This window comes from Motacilla alba, chromosome 4 (assembly GCF_015832195.1).
Source record: "Motacilla alba alba isolate MOTALB_02 chromosome 4, Motacilla_alba_V1.0_pri, whole genome shotgun sequence".
Classification (NCBI taxonomy): Eukaryota; Metazoa; Chordata; class Aves; order Passeriformes; family Motacillidae; genus Motacilla; species Motacilla alba.
This window is the reverse complement of record NC_052019.1, coordinates 22,441,497-22,466,276: the sequence shown is the minus strand read 5'-3', so window position 1 is coordinate 22,466,276 and position 24,780 is coordinate 22,441,497. Positions and strand designations below refer to the sequence as shown.

General features: G+C 37.1%; 3 protein-coding genes across 12 annotated transcripts in view; 2 read left to right on the top strand and 1 right to left on the bottom strand.

Moving 5' to 3' along the window:
- Positions 1 to 6,575, top strand: part of TMEM156 (transmembrane protein 156) — a 29,354-nt gene extending 22,779 nt beyond the window's left edge. For 3 of the 8 annotated variants that reach the window (XM_038134705.1, XM_038134712.1, XM_038134708.1), the window contains 2 exons: positions 2,089 to 5,100; positions 5,133 to 6,575. The gene's annotated coding sequence lies outside the window, so the exon portion shown is untranslated. Of the gene's footprint in view, positions 1 to 500; positions 5,101 to 5,132 lie in introns of all 8 variants that reach the window. The other 5 variants (XM_038134710.1, XM_038134711.1, XM_038134709.1 and 2 more) reach the window with 5 other exon arrangements.
- Positions 5,973 to 24,780, bottom strand: part of FAM114A1 (family with sequence similarity 114 member A1) — a 31,439-nt gene continuing 12,631 nt past the window's right edge. The window contains exons 6-14 of one of the 2 annotated variants that reach the window (XM_038134701.1): positions 22,579 to 22,713; positions 20,929 to 21,081; positions 18,650 to 18,773; positions 16,603 to 16,688; positions 14,401 to 14,568; positions 13,095 to 13,234; positions 11,772 to 11,844; positions 9,760 to 9,813; positions 5,973 to 8,394 (exon numbers count right to left, since the gene is read on the bottom strand). In XM_038134701.1, the coding sequence (XP_037990629.1) occupies positions 8,284 to 8,394; positions 9,760 to 9,813; positions 11,772 to 11,844; positions 13,095 to 13,234; positions 14,401 to 14,568; positions 16,603 to 16,688; positions 18,650 to 18,773; positions 20,929 to 21,081; positions 22,579 to 22,713 (1,044 nt within the window). In that variant the 3' untranslated portion in view covers positions 5,973 to 8,283. The remainder of the gene's footprint in view (positions 8,395 to 9,759; positions 9,814 to 11,771; positions 11,845 to 13,094; positions 13,235 to 14,400; positions 14,569 to 16,602; positions 16,689 to 18,649; positions 18,774 to 20,928; positions 21,082 to 22,578; positions 22,714 to 24,780) is intronic. The other variant, XM_038134702.1, reaches the window with a different exon arrangement.
- Positions 15,982 to 24,780, top strand: part of LOC119700168 (toll-like receptor 1) — a 29,206-nt gene continuing 20,407 nt past the window's right edge. The window contains exons 1-2 of one of the 2 annotated variants that reach the window (XM_038134704.1): positions 15,982 to 16,161; positions 17,224 to 17,451. The gene's annotated coding sequence lies outside the window, so the exon portion shown is untranslated. Of the gene's footprint in view, positions 16,162 to 16,699; positions 17,452 to 22,751; positions 24,777 to 24,780 lie in introns of those variants that run through there. The other variant, XR_005256683.1, reaches the window with a different exon arrangement.

Here is a 24,780-nt window from a genome sequence, read left to right as displayed (position 1 = left end):
GCAGGGACAACGCATGGTGTATGGCTAAAAAGAGGAAAACCTCTGTCAAAAAAACTATAAAATAGAAGGATTTGATGGGTGCCTTTCCTCTCTTACAATCTGAGAAGCATGTGGGCATGAAACCCCCTAAGGGTGCAAGGCTTGGCACAAGAGATCAACAAGTGTATGAGAGGCTGACTCTTATCCAGCAACATTCAGATTATCATCACCATCATTGTTTTCTAATGAAACACTCCCACAGGAAATTAGAAATTTGATTGTGCATATCCCAGTCTAATGCCAGGAAATGTCAGTGCAGGTATACCTAGGGTATTACCTGGGCTTTGGCTTACACTGCTGCTGCCTTCCTGAAGAGGTCTTTAAATGCCATCGTTGCTGAACTTAGTAGCACAAACAGAAAGTGCAACTAAAAATATTCTATGCCTGTTTTCCTTATGTGATTGTGGCTTTACAAAAATGTTTTCATATTTAAAAGAATCTCTCTCTCATTTGTCTTCAAGCAAGGCACCCACACAAACAACAGAAGATAGGAATTATGCAGAGAAAACAGAAAAACTCATAAGACATTCTAGCAAAGGCACGTAATGAGTGAGCTCAGGAGTGAGAAGATTACAGTTAAGCTGCTTTCATGCAGGTATTTCAGAAGAACACTAGGTGTGATTTTAAATTGCTGAGATCCTTCCAATTATCCTTTTGACAGTTTTTCTGAAAAGCATAATTTCAGTGCTCTGAAGTGATAGTACTGTCGTTAAAGTTATTATAAAATTTGGTGTGAAGCTGCTGAAGGGAGAAGTTCCTACTAGCACTGGCCTCCTGGCTTTGAGGGTTGGCCATTTCTGTAAGACTTCATTTTTTACACCGTAATTCCTGTTGATAACTATGATTTTATGATTTACACTCTCAGGCAGCTTTAAATTGTTTTCAGAACTGTATGCACTCAATTAGGTATTTATTTTTTAAATATCATGAAAAGTAATTCCTCCTGTTTCTGCTTCCGTAAGAGATTCTAGTCTTAATTGCACATTAAAATGACAGCTCCTCTCAGCACAGAAGAGCTCACAGAACCAGATTGCTGAGCACATTCCAGGGTACTTGGCACAATTACTGGGTCCTGCACTAAATGCATGCCAGGCTGTGTTTCTCTCCAAAGGAGACACCAAGGGTTTCCAAGGGAAGCACTCCTGCTTGCTGGCAGAACTGGAGGACTATAAGGGGCACTGTGCAGGCTGTTTAAACCCACTGCTCCATTAGCTGGCATCAATTTTTGATGCAGTCTATCCTGCCTACACTTGTCATTTTCTAGCTCACTTCGGCTGCTGCTGCCTCCAGTAAGATTTCACAGCCAAGGAACACTTCTGAACCCAGTTCCTACCATGTAAAAGAAAATGTAGACAGATGTTGTAATCAGGCCTGCAGCTATGGGAACTACCAGAATGGGTGACAAGCTATATTTGCTTTTTCACTCAGTGTGCAAGTTAGAAGTACAGAAATCCTGTACTTCCACTCCACCTCCCTCTTCTCCTCCCTCAGCATTTTATAGTTCCCTAAAAAGTAAGACAAGCTTGATTGGAATCTGTGAGCTCTGGGAGCTGGAATCCAAATTCAAAAGTGTCATCGATGGTTAGTGAGAAGCAGTTCACTTGTGAATGTGGAAAAAGCTGCTTTCATTTCATTCTTTCCAAATTTGTCCTGCCATGTAGCGGTATAGAATGGGAAATGCAGCTGGGCACAGAGGAGCACTTCAGCTAGGTGGATGTGGTGAATGTTTCTGGCTCTGCTCACCCTTCCATTGCCAGCTTCCCTGGAAGCGGGTAAGGCCTGGTGTGCCTTGCTCAGGTTCCTCTATCCCACTCTCATGGGGCAGGTACCTGGGGCACTACTCAGTTGCCAGGTATCAGTCTCAGTCTTTTGCTCCAATCTGATGTGAATCACCTATTTTGTCTGCCTTTTAGTTACAATGTTGTTTTCTTTTGTAATAAAGAGAAGAATTCATTATTGTTAAAGTCAAAATGATGACATTTGAGATAAATTAGAGAAGACTTACCCTCCTCTTTATTTTTTTCCTGATACTATTTTCTTTAGTTTCAGGTGTCACCCTATGAAATACCACCACTTCCAGATGAAAGAAGACACATCATACACCACAGAAGAAAGCATCCCCATTTCCAGCTTGGGAGGCCATGTTATCCATCTTTTCATGGGAATGACAATTACGCATTTTAGTTGACAAGTTCCGTTTTTTCCATCATAATTACTTTGTGTTAAGAAAATAGGAATGATGGACAAACATGTTTTGCTGCATAAACAACTTTGATAGCAGAGTATAGATTTCACATCTATTTTCTGTTCATTCAGGATTCATACTTAGTTACATGGTTGTGAGGTAATTCTTGTGATAATTACATATTTTTATCAGGGCAGAAATTTATTCTATATATTCCATAGCATAAGAAGTATTTTTAAAGCTAGGTATTATCCTCTACTTTCATGAAATGAGCACAATTTTCAACCTTCTTAATGCTCTAGATGACTAAGATGCCTAAAAGATACAGTTTCTGGCTGTTGAGAAGGGTGGCCAAAGTATTACAGAAGGAAAGAATTCTGCGAGCAAGCATGTTAGTTTCTGCAGTAAACCAGGAAGACCATCATAATTTGTGCAATATCTTAGTGGATAAAGGAAAAAATGTGGAAAAATTCTAATTTGGCTTCAAATCACAAAATCGTTATGATAGATTTTTGATAACTCATCAAGACATTAAATGGGTTTGTACTTTTTGAGAAATTGCATTTCCATCTTTTGTTCCAGCTTGGATCATCAGCATTCCAACCCATTATCTCTTGGAACTTTTCCTGACTTTCCATTTACTACTGCTCCTCTGAGTGCAGTGGAGCTGTTTGGGCTGAGCAGGGTCCCATACTCCTTTGGTGCTAACAAATGATTTGTAGGTACAGCTTAGCCATCAGTTACTAGGCAGAGACAGAAATTGCCAGGACTTCAGGCTCCCTTGTGCTAAATCCATCAGGATGAACAGATTGTAAACTGCCCATTGCAAACACGATAGGCAGCAATTTAGCATCCAGTTAATACTTCATTACCTCCATTCCTTACATTTATACAGCCTCTCCCTCCTGACGCTGAAATTGAATTTTCCAGTCTACACTGAGCAGTTCAGATTTAACAGAAATAGTTTTGAACATTAACTTCTGAATGATTTGAGGGCATATGGATTTTTTATATTTTGTTGGGTAAGTCTGAAGCATTTGTTTCTATTATTTTTTGGTTTACCATCTTATTAAAAAAATAAGAGAAAAAGGCTTTCTTGATTTGGGGGCTTTTTGTTGTTTGTTTGTGGTCATAAGAAAGCTTCTCAGAAGCAGAGTTTTTCAGAAGTAGAGCTTTTAATAAGCTTTTCAGAAGAAGAGTTTTTAATACAGTTTATAAAGTAAAGCTCTTACAATTTGCTTCTTGGTTGCTTTTTCTTCTTATTGTAGAGAGCAACTTACAGAAAAAGAGACATATTTGTCTCAATTCACTACAGAGCTGCTAGGGCCGTTTTGGTCAGTGTTTAAATGATTCAAGTGTTTCAAGCTATCTATCATTTTTCCCCTTCAGTTCTAGAGATCTTGATAGGAGCAGCCCTGCTTCTTGTGACCCCAACTTAATTTTCTTTCTCCTGTAATTTAATTCTATTATTATTCTTGCTGCCTATAACCTACCTCTTTTCCTTAGACAAATAAACTGTGATTTGTTATTTTATTACCCATAGTTATCCCACAGCTCTTCAAGTATTTGGTTTTACTACCCTGGAAGGTTCCATCTTCCAAGTTACCTTTAAGAGCACCATGAACAAGAAAACCCAAAAGGCTCTTTCAAGCTTTTCTTGTCTGCTGAGTAAAGCTTACCTTGTCTTCTAACTATGATCCAAAGTACAGGAAATAATGGAAGAATGGGGACATTGGTAAGGATGGTAACAAAAAATGCGATTCTGAAGTAATTCTAGTTGAGAAGGATTTCAGGTGGTTGCTGGTCCAACCTCCTTACACTTGAGGAGGGACTGAAAACAACTGTTTAGTCTTGCCATTTTCTCCTGAGGTTTGGTTTCTCTCCTCTCACATCCTTTTAACTCCTTGTCCTCATCTCTGGCTTTGTCAGAACTGAACATGTCAGAAGAGAGAGGATGTTCTGGTGCAGCCTCTCGTGCACAAGATGCTGGGCAGGAGGGAAGAATCTCAGAAACCAGCAAGAGAAAAGAGACATGAAGGTGGAGAAGGGGGGTGTGTGTGTGTGAACAGAACTGGTGGGGAAGGTGGAACTGATGGGGAGAGAATGTGCAAAATGGACATGAGACTGAACTGGCAAAGGGAACTGGAGGGAAGGCAGAGACCATCTTGAATGCCAGCACCAGATAAGCTGCTGATACAGTCTCTGAGATCTCAAAGGGCTGGAAGAGCAGGGCTGCATTTTCTCAAATCTATTAAATGGATTGAGGGGCTTCTTAAGATGTTTAAAAATTACTTGAATTACCTGGCGTTCTGGGTAGGTCCTCAAAAGGCTGTAATGGAAGGCTGTGAAGAGGAGATCAAAGTGGGGAGACTGCTAAAGAGTTGTTAGCAAATGTGTGCGCAGGGACTTTTGCAGGGCAGCCAATAGAGGGAGAATGAGCACTGCGGATCCACAGTGATCAAATTAACTGTTCTTTCCTATTCTTTTCTTCTTCCTATTTCCTTTCTGTTTATTCCTTTGAGCTCTTCCTCTTTTGATGTACCACCTCTGACTACCTTTCAGTTCATGCAGATTTTCATTTTACTTCAGAAGTGCATTATTCCTGTTCTGCTGAGCTAATCAGATGTCATCTCTTCTTTATTCTGAAAAATGCTGAAAAATGTTTTTACAGAGGCCTTTCTCTAATCCAACCTTGCAAATGGTTCTTATTTCCAGAAAGCACATTCTTTTGTTTTTTTCTCTTGAAAATAATTTCCATCTCCCATCTTTTTAATACAGCTGAATTTTTGAAATTTCATTTTCAATTTTTAATTCTAAAACTGCACACTGTCATCAATATGAATGCTGAAGTAGGACACAGCATGGAAAATGTATAAGTTGCACAATAAAAGCAGCTTCAGCACCAAAGGTTGACCTGAGACAGAATAAAGTGTTTAAAGTCCAGAGGGCTTTCCAGTCCAACTCTAAAAACTCCAAAGTAGGTCAGACTGGCTGATGGCATCATGTTAAACCTTACTCTGAGATGGTTTTCAAAAGAGCTCAGGAAAGTCCTTTTCCACGCTCTAAATTCTTCTGAGACTAGCAGAAAGGATGGGGCTGTCATCTGAAATAGAACTGGAATGTCTCAAAGATAATCCTGTGAGCTGGGTGAATGCTTGTATGATAAAAACACTTCTGTGAGCCAGAAAAAAAGGGGGAAACCTGCATTTGTCATTCAAAATACTGTTGTGTTTCAGACTGCTTGAAAATGTTATGAATCCTGACTGGTGAGTGACACTGGACATTACTGGCGACACACATCATTAAAAAGCATCCCAACTGGTAATGACTGAGGCACATTTTGGAGGAAGATATTAAAGGCTTCAGTGGGTGATTTAAGCAGCATGATAAAAAGTGGAAGAGACAGTTCTTTTGTTCAGCTGTCTCTAGCAATGGAAGCTGGAGTGTAGGAGGAACTCATGGGGAAGAGATGTTTACACATGAATAGACTATACCCTAAAAAGCAGTAAACAACTTTCAGCTTGCTTTGGTTTGTTTACCCAAAAAAAATCCCAAACCCAAGACAAAAAGAAGTCAATATCCTTAATATACAGTAAATTACTTCTTTAACAGTCTAATTCCAGCTTGTTCTTCAGGGATGACCTGTAACTGTGGATCATCTGCAAGGCTGTAGGCATGCAGACATTAAGTTTCATCCTGACAAATTTGGAACTTAGTGCATAAGTCTGCCCCCTTTGTTGCTGCATAACAGGGTGGGTGTGTCAGAAGTGAATGGAATGCCATGGAAAACACATCTGCTCAAGAAAACAGGTAATTTTCACAAGAACTTAAAACTTAGTAGTTTGCCAAGTGCCAAGGCTGAGTGTACTAACCTGGAAAAGGGCGGTGATGAAAGAAAGAACACTCTCTCTAAAATAAAAGTTTAAGGCAATATCTGTTTTTGTCAGTCTCCCAGTAAAATTATACTCATCATTCCAAAGGTAAATAAAAAAATCAGAAAATAAATTACTTCACTCAGAATATACTCCCATCACATTATTCTGCAAGCCACTCCCTTTTAGTGTACTGTCACAGTTCAGTATCTCAAATGATTTATTTGACTGGTGGAAAAATACAAATCAGTGTAAACAAAATATTCTGGATACATCCACGCAGTACTTTTCTACTGAAATATTATTTACTAAAGTTGATTTAAAGATATGACATTCAGTTTTCCTAGGACAAGATGACTGAATCTAAAATCAGATGGAAGTATCCCTATGCTTACATACTGCCCTGTTCCCCTTCCTACATTGTACAGATGTAAATACTTTGGTCTCCATGTTACTTTTTAGAGCTTCTTTTACTTCAGGGTAAGGTATTTTATTCATACATGCATAATTTAGGCAAGACAATGAAACCTCTAGTAAGGAGTATCTCAGACAAGCAATCTTTGTCTTAAGAATGCCCCTCAGTGATTTCAAACATTACCCCCTGAGGCTTCTGATATTATATTCAGCCTGTACAAATGAATTTGGAGACCGTACATCTTCTACTTACCCAGAAAGGTATCTCTATGTCTGTTAAATTACAGGGTGCCAGGAAATAGATTTGGCATAATAAACCTTATTACAGGGATAGGAAAAATTTAATCTCTAAATAACAAAAAATGGAAAAGTCACCATGAGTGTGACAGAGGAACAGGGATCACAATAGTGTAAAACACAAAAAGACCTTTCTGTCCACTTATCTGGACTCAAAGAAGTTACCATGTGCAAAGCAGATACATGGTTTCTCTTTTCTATCAAACACAGAAACTGCCTCACACTCTATTTAATTATTTTTATGATGTATGAACTATGCTTAAACATATTAAAATGTTAACTGTAAAAATTAGCATTTAAATACAATTAATGAGTATACCAAGAGAGAAAGATACAAAATAACAGAAAGAAACATAATAAATGACAAAAATTCAAGAGAACAGGCTATGTAAAATATTGGAAGGTTCTTCCTGTCTAAGAGGTAAACTCGCTTAAACAAATTCTTAGGTCCAAAGCTCAGTATTTTAAACTAAAGATATGGACAAATTAGCATGGTTGCTGGTGTTGTTATGAAATGTCATTCCTATTGCTTGCTTGTGCCCTAACTATTGCCTCAGAAAAAAGATGATTGCTCTGACATATGACCTCCACACCCGAAGCAATTCTTTCATACCTTCTTGCTACAACTTCTATTTCAGAACTGTAGGTATCAGTAAACCCCAAAGTGTTAACCCAGTGATACATCTGAGAGAAGGTTGTTTAGCAGTTGTTTCGATTGCCAAACAAAAGGGAAATTTTCTATCCCTTGCACATTAAAAAGATTACTTTCCTCTCCTGTGTTGTTCAACCACTGAAATGATGAAATAGACCTAAGTTAATATAAACTTATGGGTCAGCAAATACAGAGCTATACCCATAATCTTAACTGGCTCAGAAAATTTCTTTTCAGTATAATTCTTTATGCATAACCTCCATAATTTTCACTTAGTAAAGTTAATACCTATTGCTGTGCAACTCCTTCAATACAAAGTGTTACACTAGTGGTACATATTAATATGATGTTATTATTTGCTACTGGAAATAATACTTAACAAGCTCAACACTTTGATAATTTGTTCATGTTGGCAAAAATTAAATACTGAAACCATCTTCTGAAATATAGTTTTTAAACTTCAGTTACAATACAAACAATATAAACGGTAATTTGAAGTTAAATGTTTTAAGAAACTATACATTCCAATTCGTTTCATACATTGTTTACAACTGAAAGGGTCAACATTTAGAATCTGTATTTAAGTCAATGTTAATATCAATAAACTTCTGTTTAAATTAATGCAAAGCATGAACCGCACTGGAAAAGAAATGACTCACTTCACTAACTACTTCTAAAGTCCTAAAGTCTGAAAGAGTTTTAAAATGTTTAGTACTGTGTGTGCAAAACCGCATTTAGTGTCTTCAAAGAACTCTAGTGGCCAGACATCTCTTGTACCAGCTCTTCTCTTGGCACAGCTCAAGACTTCAGGTCTGTGGTTGCTCTCAAGCTGACAACTCCTGGGCTTTTGAACAACTGGTCTGGATATGGGAGATTTGCAGAACTGGAAGCAGTAACTGGAAAGCATCCTGAATATAAGTAGTACTGTTGCAGCCCTAAAGGGGGGAGAAAACATGTGGTTCATCAGTACAGATGCCCTGTCCTTCAGGAATGACACTGGGCTTTTCTTTTTCTTTTCTTTTTTTTTTTTTTTTTTTTTACATCTGCATCATGCTGTATCAGCACTGTCTTCACACAAGATTTTAGAACCTGTAGATAGCACAGCCTGAATAAATATAGAAAAATCTGACTGCCGCTAAGTTCAAACTCTAAGACAGTTTTGTTGGTAATATGAGTAGAATAAAATGCCACAGTCTTCAGAAGCAGATTTGACTTTTAAACACAAACCAGCTAGTGTTTCCATCAACTGAACTAATTTTGAATTTGCTGTAGGTGGGAGAAGTGTCACTGAAATTAACAGTTCAAATTATAATGGTTTTAACGTGTAGTACTATTTTTGGAATTTCTAATACTGAACAGTATAGTGCCCTGTAATTCTCCATGATCCTAGGCTGTATTAATACATATTTGTATACAGCTGTGGGATTTATGAAGTACAAAACATTGTATTCCACAATTCTAAATACTCCTAGATTTTGCAGTTCCTGGAGCACAGGAAGATAAGTCAGCAGCTACATCAAATTTACCCTATAACAAAAGGAACTGCATGGTAGTCTTCACTACAGCTCTATTCAACTTTCCTTAATTTTCCTTAAAGGTATTGTTAATTCAGTGCAAAATTGCCTATTGTAAAGCAATCTTCTCCTTATTTTTAAGGGAATGCAATTATTAAATACAGAATGACAATTTATGGTCACTACTATATGTTTCTTTATGTTTTAAGGGAAGTGTGATCTAACAGAGTTCGAAACTTGTGCTGCACTTTCTATGAGTTTTAGGACTTTATGAGGATATTACTTCATCTCAACCTCTTCTTGGTAAAACTGAAGTATGTTTTATTCACTGTGCTTTTCTGAACAAAAACAGAACATGGTGTCAAATAAAAGAAATCACTCATGAACATTTTGCTGACCAAGGCTGTTGCTAGACTGTGAATTTTTGTAAAAATCTAAATGCCTGCAGATGAGGAACACCGTAGCATACCAACAATCCAAATTTTAAAGGAAAGAATAGTCTGAAATTGCAACTTCTTGCTGTGCTCTGACCAATACAGCAGCAGAGTTTCAGAGCTGGCCAGCCTCACTTCAGTCATACAGCTCTTAAGAATCCTCAGTAAATGCAACCTGAGTACTGCAGTGTTTGTGGGAGAGGCTGAACACAAAATTTATGTTCTGGCACTGAACAGTCAGAGTGATATTGTCATTACTTTTTAAATAGTTTTGCCTTTGGAAATAAATGTGCCTGTCTCATTTAAAATAATTATATTAGAACATTTTCTAATGTGAAGAGGTGGAGCTTACCTCCAATAGCACACTGTTGATGATGGGGTTAAGAACCTCTGCCTTCATATTGCTCTGTAAATCAGAAAACAGAATGAAAAGCCAGGTCAAGAAATACACTTAACAGAAATATACTGATATCTGAGATGTGGCTTTATGAATTCTGTAGAGGTCTTCTTTCACTTTGATTCTTACTCAGGCCGTTCATCTCAGTATTGCTAGTAACTGTGTCTGCATTTCAATCACATCTCTATGCATTTCTTTCACGGAGTACAATGAGCTCTGTGTACAATGAACCCCGAGCCCAGGGTTTTACTTCTTCATTAATTCAGGTACCGCAGTTTCAAACTGCCTACTTTCCTACAGGTGTGAGATTTATGTAATGACATTCTTTGTCCATCTATCAGTGACCTTTTCACATCCCACAAAAAATTTAACCCCTTGCTCCTTTTCAAGGACACAAAAAGGAAAAAGACATGTCAGAAGAAAAATTAAGTTCTTAGAAGTTACACAAATATCTGTGGTTAGGACCAGATGAAAAGTCCAGGGTAGCTCCCCTACAAAAGGAAAACCAGGTGAAACTCAGATCCCCAAACTGGAGGCAGCACATGTACTGGGCAGTGCAGGTTGGCCAGTGAAATAGCTCAGCATGCATGACATTCTTCTCAACCACCAGAGAGGAAGAAAGAGGGATACAATGAGTAGCGACACTACTAGAGGCTAGAAAATCAAGATTCATTACTTTTTAAAATGGCAAAAGTTCTTCCCTTTTTTATTCACACTGTTCTTCGCATTGTGGTTCTTTAGAACAACAGTTACCTCCAGCAAAAGTTGTTTTCTTTCAACGCTGAACACAATACTGATTAATTTAACTGAAGTATTGCCATTTACAACCTTGTAGTTCTCATATTACAGATTTATAGAAACATGAAACTTCTTAATTTTAGTTTGGAGAAAGATGGCAGAACCAAGGAGAGATGGTTAGAGAAAAGAAGTGCATTTTTACTCTCAGTTACTAGTAAATCCATTACAAAACGCACTGTTTAGTGGGCCAGTTTAATCTTTTGTGTGCAATTTACTTTTATATTTTTGTGCATGCATTTATTTCAAGTGTCCCACAGATATATGCTAAAGTACAATCCCAAAATGCAAAAGAAGCATTTTTTCCTTGCAGTAATTGGAAGTTATATAAATTATTCATGATAAAAGCAAAGACATAAATCATTTTACCTTTACAAATAACTATGAAAAAACGTGCTCAGAGATGTGCTGGAAGAGCTAATGGAAAACTGGAAAAATTTCCTTTGAATTACATTCATGTTTTCATGGAACAATCAGGAGAACCAGAATTTGCTCTCCTCTGATGTTTACAGAACAATTTCAGCAACAGCACAATTTTTACCTCTGAATCCTGCTATAATACTAAGATGTCAGTCATCCTTGAAGCATCTTGAAAGGCAGGATACTATTTCTAGCAAAGATGTTCACAGATAAATGGATGTTCTTAAACAGAATATCTTGTGATAGAAGACAGAGTGATTTTTTTTTTAAGTTGGACCAAACAGATTTTCTAATCTCTTAAACCTTTTGAAAACACTGCAGGGCTAAGCCAGGGGATCTAGTAAAGGCTAAGAAGACAACTCGTGAAACCATCTTAAGGTACTGCAAGTACAATCTGTTCATGACTTTTACACAAATATGTTCAAAAGGGATAGGCCAAATTGGAGAAGAAATTCTCACCAAGCTGTGTAACTTCAAATGTGGGGGCCTTTCAATGTGAGAAGTGTTGTGTGTGATCAGGAAAAACAGGAAGTGGTTTCTAGAAAGAGAGATTTTACAAGGCAGGGAACTGGTGTCATCTATCAAGGCTTATAAACTTTCCCTGCTGTAGAAATGCTCTGTGTTCTTGATCTGAGGAAAGAAGTGGCCTCTTTGCTGATATAAAGCCTCTGGACCCACGTAAGAATTTCTGTTTCAAGAGGTGAACTATGTTTAAAAAAGCCCAAAAGCTACAGAAAATGCTGTCATCTTACCCCAGCTGCTGTTACAGAATCAGAAAACTTCTTTGATAAAGATGAAACTTCATTGCACATGGCACTTGTTAAACTGGTTTAAAAAAACAAGAGAGATAAATATAAAAATACATCCTTGACTTAGTAATAGATAAAAACCGTATGATAAACTTTATCTTGGAAGCAAAGATGTTCTTTGCTTCTAAATATTCTAAAAAGCAATTTTGCTTCTAAATATTTTTTAAATATTTAGGCATAAACTGTTCATGATAAAGCTTTTATATTCTTTCACTGAAAAATCCACTGCTGACTACAGCAGCAAAATGATGTGTTGTTACACACACCAGTCTTTTTTGACAGTGCTATGTTTCACTTGTTTAAATTCTAAACTTCTGGTTTAACTGTGGTTTTTCTGATGATTGCAGCAACACAATTTCTGGAAATACTGTTGGAAATAAATCAAACTTGAATGAGAACAGTGAGAAGTTTTCTGCGTGAACAATAAAACATCTACTCTGTGCTAAAAGAGAAAAACCATTTGTGGTTAAAATCTGAGAGATCAATTCTGTTCTGGGATCTTTCATTGTTTTCCTAGACATTCCAAAGTGCATCCCATAGGACCTCATCCTGCAAAGTGCACTGTACCTTAGCTCTGATTCTGAAAAATACTTAATAAGTGCTTTGTTTTAGACTGAAGTGTTCCTATGGACTTTGCTGTTCTTAGTAGCATTCTTAAGGATAAGCACTTGGTTAAATATTTTACTTACTTAGGAGTCAACTGTTTAAAAAATCTTAACATGACAACTTACTGAAATCAGTAGACTTAGTAACTACAGAGAGCTTGAGATTTGAGTTTAGAGTCCCACTAGGCAGGCGGGCTTCTTAAAATTCTGGGTGTTTCACTATAGTTAGCTACAAAATTGCTAACAAATGTGGTCTAATTTTTAGAACTACAGATTGATTTTTGTATATTTTTGGCAGATAAACACTAGATAATGAAACTGTTGGCAGATAATAGGACTGCATTATACACTCTAAAAGCAGGCACAGTATCTTCTGCAGAAGGAACAGGAAATGCAACCCAAGTTGGCATGCACATTTGCTTGCTGGGGCAGAAACAACTTTTAGCCTGTGTATACGTCATGTTTTCGTAACACGTACATATGTCAGCCATGTCAAAGAATGACAGGTAGCCTATAGAACCTATGAGAAAATATAGCACCAGGACCCCTAAATCCAATGCTGTTTGTTGATCCATGAACTTACTGTGCCTTCAAGCTAAATGGAACTTCAGGAGTTCTATGCAAATGTCAAATGTTCATATATGAAGTACACAATACTCACTTTGTCAGTACTTTTGCTTGATCTTGTGCTGTTTTTTCTACTTCCTGCCCATGTAGAATTAATTCTGCTACTTTATGAAGCTGTTCAATACAACGAGCAGTTACCTCAGCCAGACTTTCAATGGACAGCATGTAGATTTCCTTGAATTAAAAATGTGAATAATATAATCAATAATAACAACACTGATAAATATATTTATAGGTATATACATATAAAAGAATTTCAAACATAGGAACAAGGAAAATTAAATATCCACAGACTATAAAATACAGACATCCTACTTGCTCTAAAAAATTAGTAAGATCGAGTCTACTGTTTACTTGGCTGGGAACTAGGTCAGGCTCTTAGATTTTCTAACATACCACTTTTAAATCTCATCCTAACAAACAGAAAGATACTTAAACTCTAGAATAAGTCATAATCATAATTATTTTCATATGGAGCCAAAAGTACTGAGTCATCCCTTAGCTGAATCTCTAGAACAGAAATAGATAACGGGCCCAATAAAAAATTGGCTTTTATCAGCAACTATAGAAATCTTTACGTAGCACTATGGGGTTACAGCTTTCACAAGCTGATGCCAGCTGGTAATCTGCAATCACATAAAAATCTGTACATATATATACAGATATATTTTGTATATATTCTGTCTTCTTCTTTAGACTTTTTTGTAAGGAAACACGAGAGGTACTTTCTAACTAGAAATAAAAATCTCAGCAAAGATAGCAACCACATTTAATATTGCCATTAACTTGACAGAAAATACTCAATCACAATTAACCTTATGAGAACTGTCTAAATGAACACTTTCAGCCTTTAGAACTATCTTTCATAAAGAAAATGAACAGTTGTTAGTTGCCTAAATAATATTTCTGCTTTGTCTGTTTATGATTTAAACTTTAAATAGGTTGAACATTTTCCCATGTATTGCCACTGAGAGAAGGAGATACTAAGAAACACTTTCAGTGTGCATGTCATGTTTGACATTACACCTTAGAATCCCTCAGCTCACTGTATGTTGAGTATACACATGCATACACACAAAAACACAGACATAAAACCATAAAAACAATGTGACAGAGGACCCTTTAATATTTACTTATGGAAACAGAAGAACAGTAAGAACATTTATGTACTTTAGTCTTCAACTGGCTTTACAGTGAATATTTGTTGTGTATTATTGTGTTGTGTATTATTATTTCTTATTACTTCCATGAATTTAAAAAGTAAGGATGACATATAAAGCCAACATATGAAGAAACAATCTTATCACTTAATGAAACTTATCTTCCAAAAGTTATTTTACCTCCACAGTTTTGCTTTTGTCTACTTCTGTTTTATCACCCTCAATTTTATTGTCTTTTTGAGTCTTTTCTTCCCCGGGTTCTTCAGGTTTTTCATTTAGCTCCTCTTCTATGTCTGCTGGGGTAGACAAACTGGCTTCTTCCAACCATTCATGAGCTTTTTTCCTAGCCTGCCAAACAAAGAACCCAACCCCAAAGTTCAGTTTGAGAATAAACTATGAGATGACATTCCTGAACATCAATTAACAATACATTTAATTACTTCCTCTTTATACTCAGAAATTTGAAAGTATCAAACCTCTGAGTGGCATTCAGTTAAGTGCACATTTAAGAAATTGTGGGGAGAAGCACTTTGGACTGCATAAAGATGGATCATCCAGGGATAATTCCTCTAAAGGTAAAATATTCCTAACCAACATGTACAGCTGGTGTTAATTCCAAAGTTCATATTTCCACTTTATCATTCAAATGAGTTTACACAGAAATTTTTATTACACAGTTTCCCAAAGAAGAAAATAAGAAGTGTGTATAAAAAAAGGAAAAAAAAATTGGAGGTAAGAGAGATGTATTAAATTCTTAAAGGAAAAATAAATATAAAATCATGTATCTTGAGCTGCTTTGCCTAACATGCAAATAGATCAAAGTTGAGGAGTCTTGAGGCTTTTTACAACTTCAGACTACTGCTATGCTTAGTAGGAAATTTATGTCTCTTTTCTAACATGAAATCAAATTAAAACACATTAAGACCTAGGCCTAAGCTAGTTATCCATAGTCTATCTATGTAGCTAGAGAGATAAACATCCATTTGAGCTTAAGATCATCAGATGAACCAGCTTTAAAGGGACCTGAGAGTACAAATGTGACTAGTTATATGGCTAACTCCCAGACATCTCACTTTCTCACTTTTAGAGCAAGAAAAAATATTCTGAACCTGGCTTTTGTTCCCAGTATGTAAGATGAAATCTGCTGTTCTCATGAGCCCTGTTCTGTAGCAGGCACAGGCCCTGTGAACCTGCCTTGGCGTTCAGAGGCAGAATGCTGAGTCAGGATGACTGAACAATAGGAGCCCCTCTCTCCTGCTCTCGGACCCTGGCTTATCTCTCTGTAAGGCTATAGGTCACTTTCCTTTAACCCTTACCATTGGACAATTCTCAATCCTCCCTTGCCCTATATAAACCCCTGTTTCTGCCCGTCTCGTTGGAGCCGCTGTCCCTGAGACCCTTCGAGACACTCCATGGAAGAGCTACGAACAAGACCAATAAAGACATCGTCTTGGAACCTCACACAGCGCTCTCCTCTCTTTCCTGGTCTTCCGAATGCCTGCTGCGTGCCCCAGCCGAGCCTAGCAAGCTTCAAGAGCTGAAATCACTGATGAGCTGATAATCACTGAGCTGTATATCACTAAAGGCTTGCTAAGGCATAGGCTGGTGGCACTGCCAGAGCTTGGGCTGTCTAGCCCCCCTCAGAGCTATGCTGTCCGGCTTTGATGCAGCTCCTGGGTACACCCCGTAGCCCAGCCAGCGGCATTAACTGACGCACTGAACAAGGGGACCTGAAACCCTGGAGAGCAGCATTTCTTCCTGAAATAGTAACTGCCTTCGGATCGTCAAACCCCAGAAGAAATAAGGCCTCCATTTTAGAAGGTCTGCTTCGGAAGGACTCAGTCGAACCTCACCCTGGCAGCTGGACGACTGTCCGAGGAGACTTGAGACGGCAAGACCACCTACCAGCAGACCTTTTGACCCACATCTGGCTGAAAAAGTGTAAGTTTTAAAAATCAGCCTTTCTTGCGTGCAAAAAATTCACTTGGGTCCCTTTTTAGTTTTTTTTCTTTTTTTTTTTCTCTTTTTTCTGCTGGTAGGCAATGGGATTAATGGGATCTAAACTTAGTACAAGATCCCAGGATGAAAAGAGAGAAATTTATTTACTAATCCTAGAAATCCTATCTACTAACACTGTTCTGCTGAGACACCCCTGATGCAAGCCTTCTAACACTGGAAAGGGCTCATCCAACTGCACTGCCTTACTCATCTCACTTCTGTGAAAGCTTTTCTATATTCAGCATTTTAGTCTCAGTCTACCATACTTTGCTTTCTGAGCTGTCTGAAGTGAACTGGGTACTGCTCTGTGTCAGATTTCAGAACAAAGCCCTCCTTCTTTGCCCAAGAAAATAAACTAAAAAAACCTCAGCAATAGGTGCTAACCTTATTTAGCTTGTCAGGAGTAGCAGCAACATGCAATTCAAACAGCAGTTCTGTGAGCATGCTGACAAACTCTTCTCCTGTATCTGCTGCAAGAAATAACAAGAGAGTTTTTGTTAGAGTGTTACTGCTATAGTATTTTATATGATCAAATACATCCAGTGAAATAGTTTCACCAAGTATTCCAACACTTGAAAAATAGTGACAATGACACAAGAAAGGAATGTGTGGAGGTGTGCATGTATATGCACCAAAATTGTTGATAACTGGGATATTCAATTGACTGTTCACTGTCGTTACTGTCTTATTTAACCTCACGTATGAAATTTTTGGTGTTAAAAGCTTTCCAAATGCAGGTAAAGCCACTTTCTCAAATATTCTCCTCATTATTTCATAAACAACTGAAATGAAGCTGCAGTGAAAAATGCATGAAAGGGCTGCATAATCAAAGTGAGAGGAAACATTAGAGAGAAGGATATGTGTGTGGTCTTCTGCTACTTGTACCAGAAAACAGAAATAGTTGTTTCCGCAGTCTTAGGAGGAAGGAATATATTTCACTCATGAGTGGTTTGCTTTTGCAATGACAAATCTGCAGCACACTTTGGTTTGGTCTCTTTTTTTAAGGTGCTCACTGCCTTGGTTGCAGCTCATTCAAAACCCCTGTAAATGTTTCAAGGAGCAGGATAAGCAGTTGTGATTCACAGGAAAAAAACAGAACTTCTGGCCATCAGAGAAAACATCACTTTGTGCAAGAAACAGAGCTTCTCCTGGGAGCTGGTTTCAAAGCAAGGAACTACTTTCAATAGAAATTATGGAACAACAGACATCTCATGAATCCTCACTCCTAAGCAGGTAATACATTTTCTTGACTTCTTATTTGCACAACAGGGGGGAAAAAGAGGGGAAAGAAACAGCACAGAACTTTACCACACTAAGACTTTATGCTGAGCACTTGCTGTTCTCCTCAATGAGAAACAATGAGTTTCCTGTGAGAAGGATCAGGCCAGCTGAGTAAGCACTGCCAGAAAGAGCAGTCTAACAAGAAATTACTCTCCTGTTAGAACATATGGATGTTAAAACAGTTTTGCTAACTTTTCTGAAGGCTAAAGAAATCTTATCTCACCATCTTGCAAAATGTAGGTTTTATGGGCAAAGTAACCCTGAGAAGATCAAGAGGATGTGGAAGAAATATCCTTCTATGTTTCTTTGTTTCCAAAACACAGCAATATGGTGTTCAATGGCATAACCCAGTCTTCAGTCAGGTCAAGGGGATTTTTGCTGTTAGCTCTAAGAGGTTTGGTACGGATCTCACAGGCCAGGAGACATGAACCATGCTGCCTTTCAGCTGACTTCTTACCCTTCTGTTCTAACCTGTTTGGGGAACTGCTAACATTTCTGACCTGTTTAAAACACATATTTTGCCCCTAACCAAAGCATCCACACATTTTATTGTAATTTTTGGGAACTCGGCCCATTCTCTTCAATGCTGTGCTGTGTCACAATTATGGAAACACTTATACTGCTCTAACCTCCTTGTCACACTCCACAAGCCACATCTTGCCAAGCAATACCTGTAAAGCAGCTTTGCTACTATGTTTCAAAGTCACTTTCATTCAAAAATTCAGGATTCTTAAATTTCTTTACAATACTCACATCCTTTCCCCCATCTAGCAAGGGGGGTGCAGAGTGAGGATGAAGTTGCTGAATAGAAAAGAATTTCTAAGTACTTCAAAACTTTCAGATTATACAATTTCTGTAAGAAAAGCTCAGTTATCAAAAAAGTTATTATTTTCCATTTTTTGCTTTCATTGATGATATAGCAAAACAATTTAATATTTATTTATGTTTGCATAACTTGCACTTCAGTTAAAATATAAACTCAAAATTAAGCACTGATCAGCTTCCAGAGCTTTTAGAGTATTCTTTTTAGTAACTACCTTATGAAGACTATTAGGATATCAGAAATTACAGTTTGGACTGGAATTTTTTAAATTACTGGATAAAGAAGTAGCAATTCTTCATATGGTTAAGTCTCTGTATTTCTAATTACCTTTTTGCGCCTGCACCACTTCATCATCTAATTCCTTTGGAACAAAGATCTCTTTTATAGCAATTAAATCATTTTTCACGGTCTCCAACTGTTCTCCATCAAGTGTTGCTAAATGTGACTGAATCTGTAAAAGAAAGGACAGTATTACTAAATGCTAATTTAGAGCCTGAATCCAAAATAGACAAAGAAACGGAAACTTCCATTATGTTCAAATCTTGTCTCTAACCTCCCAGCTTAGACATATTTTTAGATCTTGCCAACAGAATTTGTTGAGTACCACAAAAATTACACTAGCCTTGCCAGATCATCAGGTCTCTTCCTTCCTCCAGAACATGAGTTTTGAACTATAAACCTATATTTTAACTGCAAACTGTTTTGGGATTGCCTGGATGAAGAGAGCAGGCAAAAAGAGCACAGGCATAATGTTTAGTCTGAGCACTCATGGGAGGAGATGGAACAGGTTGCCTTAAAAATCCAGCCAAAATTATCGACAGTCTACCTGTTCTGAAGAATGTATTGGCAAGTCTTTGTATGTCTCAGCTATCTGCAAATCCCTGCATATCTAATAGGATGGAAACAGATTCTTTGAATCCCAGTTTGTACTACAGTTACATGGTGTCAACTCTGTGAGCAGAGCGGTCCTTCTGCCTAGGAAAGCCAGGAGAAATGCCCTTACTCCCCTTGATACAAAGTTTGACCTTCATGTTTGTTTCAAGGGGCTTTTTTAAAGCTTGTTGGACTCCACTTCAGCGCAGGACTGGACACAGCTGTTACTTTTTTACTGGTGTGTCCTTGTATCCAGCTCCGGTGCTCAGGCTTAAACCCCAGATAAAGCCACGGCACTTGAGCCAGGTTGTGAAGGATTACATAAAGCTTTTTCCTCCCTTTCTATAGCACTATCCATTTCAAGGCTTAACTGGGAACTCATTTTAATGGAAACTTTTAAAATAAAAGCTTAAACACACATGTCTTCAGTACCTCTTGCACTCCTCCTGTGGCTTTTGGGATGTTAGAAGTGGTCTCAAGTTTCTTTACAGTAGTCTTTCTGTATTCTGTGTCTGTGTGCATCTGTGCATGGTAAGTGGAACATTTATCTGAGTACTGGACTTGTTGACCCACACAGTCACCATCAATCCTGTTGGACTGAGTAGGACTATGTACATGTCTAGGACATAAATGAAGTGCATCAGAAACCTCATGGTAACAACCTGCACATGTCTGGCTTACCCTGTGGTATTTCACAGTAAAATAAAAATATTGGTGACAAATGCAATTAACCTGAACTTGTTTCCTTTCCATCTATCTATCTATCTATCTATCTATCTATCTATCTATCTATCTCATTCCTGTTTAGTGGGTGGGGTTTTGGGCTATTTTTTGTTATGTTTTTTGCTCCCAAAAGCAGACCCTTGAACCCTACATGTGTGGTTTGAACGTATTGTTTTTCATCTATAAATAAAAACAGTATGCACCTAACTGTTATTAATATAAGCTTCTTTTATTTGTGAGAGCAAATAAGATATTTTAAAACATAAGTTGGTTATATTTTAAGAAGTACCCCACAGGGCAAAGAATGCTAATTACAATAACAAACAAAAAAGAAAACTTATTTTTAAGAAATGTATTTAGAAAACTGTTTCAGTACAAAAATATCACTGCTGGGAATCTACAGAATTCTATAAGTCCACTGTCAGTGATCTGCTGACGTACTAGCAGAGCAAATAAATTGAGAGTTGAAATTGAAATACATATTTATTAGATAGGCCTTATTAACATTACCATCTTCAGAGTGACATTTGTATACTTCCAGTAATAATATCTTGGTGTAGTTCTACGTAACTTTTTAAAAACTAACACAGTAAGAACTGAATAAGTAATCTAGAACTAATTTTAATTCACCAGCCTTCACATGTAGTAGGTCTGGAATTCCTGAATGGAAGTATCTGTACCTGATTTCAACCAAAAGATTTCAACCTCCTTGCAAATTCTGCAAGGAATTTGCAAGACATCTGCAGTGTCACAAGCTGCGTATGGCACGCTACATATCGTCCTAACAAAAATACGTGTCAGTTATAAAGTTTGTTTTGAGTTAATCTTATAGCTATATTTTAGATGCATTGAGTTCCTAAAAGCCAGGGCTAGCCCATAGGATCAATTCCGCTTTCTCTGAACTTGATGGAAAACTTACTGTTCATTCTAAATGCACCTGCAGAATAAAATTAATGTAAAGATAATTTTTTTTACCAACCATATTGATTTATGCTGGCTGCATACTGTACCTGAGCTTCACTTTCATTTGACAGGATTTCCAGAGCTTCAAGATGAGACAAACCTTGGAATTCATCAAAAAGTAGTCCATAATGTGCTGTTCTTTCTACTGTAACTTGCTGGGCCCGCCTCTGTTTCTCTTTTTCTTTGGCTTCTCGCAACAGCTGTAAATATATACATCATTCCATGTTTTATTGATAGTACTGTAAGTGTGACAAATTTTATTACTATCTGCTTCTGTGAGTCTAGAAGTAGTAATAAAATTTGGAACTATATCACACCTGCAGAGTTAAAATTTTAGAGATGAAATAGCTAACTTCTTTTTTGATAATATCTCTGATAAAATATTTATAGAGTATTCTAAGCAGGGTTTTCCCAATGGTAATTGCTAACCATCTCTCTTTAAAATCCAATGAACAAAAAAAAATCTTGCTTATATTTTCAAAAGCAATGTCAGCTACAGATACCATATAATAAATTTCCCCACCAATTATAGTGAAAGAGAAAGGACTATTTCATGTGCAGCCTTAAAGAGCCATGCAATTCTTTTTACAGAGTATAAGACGGATAGAATAGGATAGGATATCCAATAGGATCTTCTCCTCCTTCTATCTATTCCTGGATGAAGCGGCCTCTCATGAATTTCCTACAGTTATAGGTTTCCTACTATTATTTCCTACTATTATTTCACCTTTCAAAATTCCGACAACATTGTCTTCAGTGATTCATTTAGTACAAAAGACTTAAAATTTACACTACGGTACATTTTTCCTCTGAAGTCTTCATCTTCTAAAGTTAACTCACAAAGCTTTATGAACAAATCACTGAAAAGCCATAGTGCAACCCCTGAGAAAAAATTTATGCTGCATTCTGCCTGAGATTGTACGCGCAAATCCATGCATGTTGTTAAAGGAGATATTCTCAAAAGCTCATCTTAACCCAGTGGGCCTTAACAAGAGTTAACTGCTTTTGATCTACTATAACAGTATAAATCTGTTAACTCTTCCAATGACAAATACTAAAGATGAAACATCTCATTAAGAGAAAAATACTGTACTCTTCTCTACAAGGAAGTAAACATGCAGTAAACATACTTTCTTTTCAATGTCTATTGTTTATCCTCCTTTCAGGGTCTGAAGAACTACAATAATTTTGTACTGACAGCATTTATACTTCTGTTTTCATCGCATCTCTGAGCTTTAAAACATTTGAATCACAACTGTGTGAAGATACCATTAAGTTAGATGGACACTGAGATACAACTTTTTACAGGTTTAATTCCTAATGAAACATTCCAGTATTACTGATTTCCAAGGAAAACAGTATAGTAATGTTTATGTTGGAAGATATCTATCTACAGCTGTTACTAAAACACCGACAATTTGATTTTGCCTCCAGAGTGTGTAATGATTTATCACCACATATACTATCTTATTTAAATCAGCAATTGCATATATGATTATGCAGAAAAGATGATTTTACATTTTCTTTTGTGGCTCTACGAAGAAGACTAAAGTAGAGCAACTGTAAAGCTTAATATTTATTTCCATAAGCCCAGCCAGCATGTACTGCAATAAATAAAGCCTTTTCCTGAGGCATGTGAAATTCTAGAAAAAGAACCTGAAATTGCATTGACAGAGTAGTATTTAAATATATCCAACCTGAGATAGTGAGACTGTTCTTGCCATCAGTGTTTTGGTTCTCTTAAATCCAGGATCGCTTTCTGCAAGGACATTCATAGTTGTCTTCCCAATAAATTCCAAAGCATCTAAGCCTCCAGATAATACACTTTTCCCCTGTATAAAATAATGCAATGTGGTTATTTTCTTCACAGTTTAGGCTAACATGAACTGTAAAGAGGAGTGTTTTTGTAGACACCATCTGTGAACTTTCAGGTCCCTACATTTCCTACACTTCAACTAACATGAGGATTGATGCATTTACTTTGTTCTGAATACGTTCTCTGACAGAAAAAAAAAACTGTACAAATATTTCCAGTTAATTGAACTACTTACACCAAAGGAAATGTAACAACTGTTGCAAATTATATTAAAAAAAAAAGTCATAAAAAGGCTGGAGCCCATCTCCTGTGGAAACAGTCTGAGAAAATCAGGATTGTTCAGCCTGGAGAAGAGAATGCTCTGAGGAGACCTTCTAGCAGCCTTCCTGTCCCTAAACAGGGCCCATAGAAAGGCTTGAGAGGGCTGCTTTGCAAGGGCAAGCAGTGTTTGGACAAAAGGGAATGGCTTTACTTTGAAAAGGATAGATTTAGATTGGATATCAGGAAGAAATTCTTCACTATGAGCATGGTGAAGCACTGGAACAGAGTGCCCTGGAAGTATTAAAGGCCAGGCTGGATCAGGCTTTGAGCAACCTGGTTTAGTGGAAGGTGTCCATGCCCAAGACAGGGACATAGCAACTAGATGATCTTTAAGTTCCCTTCCAATCCTAACTATTCTGTGTCTCTGTCATTTTATGAATACCACTTTAATTTCAACCAATGGCATCTGGTTTGTAAGAACTTGTTTTAGACATGAACAATATGGAGCCAAGTCCATCATGAACAGAAGACTCTGCCTTACTGGATTTTTAAAATTTTAACACTTATGATGACTCTGGAACTGTCTATTTAAATACATATGTTTTTCTGTGTCTTCATATTTTTTATGTACACTGAAGAAGTTTCACTGGCTAAAGATTTCCATTTCAATCTGGATTATGTGTGTGTCAGATACTCAAATGCTGATGTTACGTGACACATAATGGAAAACCCTTCCAAAGTCTCAAGGGGCATTACAGGTGACTTACTGAGACCTTAAGTGGTTCTTTTTGTACCACATTGATCACTGTGGTATAGCAGCCTCTCCAGACCGCCTACAAGCACATTTCTCTTATTTGCAAATCTTGTATAACGCTTGTATAATCTTACTGGTGGCCGACTCTACAAGCCATATGATGCTCCAGGTTCTGTAGAAACAGTCTTAGGAATAATTAGAGGAATCTCCGTCTGTTCCCAAAATCTTTGATATTAGAGTGATGAGGCAGTCAGAGCAAACTGGATATACAATAAAAAAGAACTCCATTTCATAAAACTTGCTCAGTGGAGAATTAATCTTCTATGCTTTTACAGACAATGTTTAAAGTCTTTAATTTCAAGAGAAACACCATACTTAAAGGTGTAAAAAAAGTTGGGGAAGAAGATGATGCAAAAAATTTATTTGGAAACAGTATGGTACAGGATTTTGCAAAATCTGAAACTCAAAAAAAAGAGAAAATGATGAAGTTCAACACACAAAATATAAGGACGATAGGAAAGAACTGTGAACAAAAGATTTTGCCTCACTAAGTTTGCAATCAGACCCCCTTCTGGGAAGGCTAATATGAAATGAGAGACTAGATAAAGAAGTGAAGGTAAAGGACAGGAACTAAAAATAGAGAGCTTAGTAAAAGCCTTAAAATAAGCCAATTGAGTATTTTCCTATGTTATCTGCCTTCAAAAATGGTAACAAGTCCTATCCCACTTTCTCTGGAAGGACTTAACTGTAAAAATAAAAAATCAGATGATGGTTCAATTATAAAAAAGATTTTCCAAAAATTTGCAGAATTCTACATAGTTTTGGAGAAGACCATATTTTTTTCACTGAAACTGGTGAAAACATAGTAACTGAGTTAGTTCTGTTTGACTTTTTATTTTTTTAATCAGACAGTTAAATTTTAAAGTTATTTTGTCATGGAAAAGACTCTAAACAGACTTACAAAAGAACTGTTTTTACAAAGACCTGTAACTTAAAAAACGTGACCTACAGTGAAGTTGAACCTAAAAATAATGAAATGTAACTAGAGCAGAGAGACCAGCTAAAATG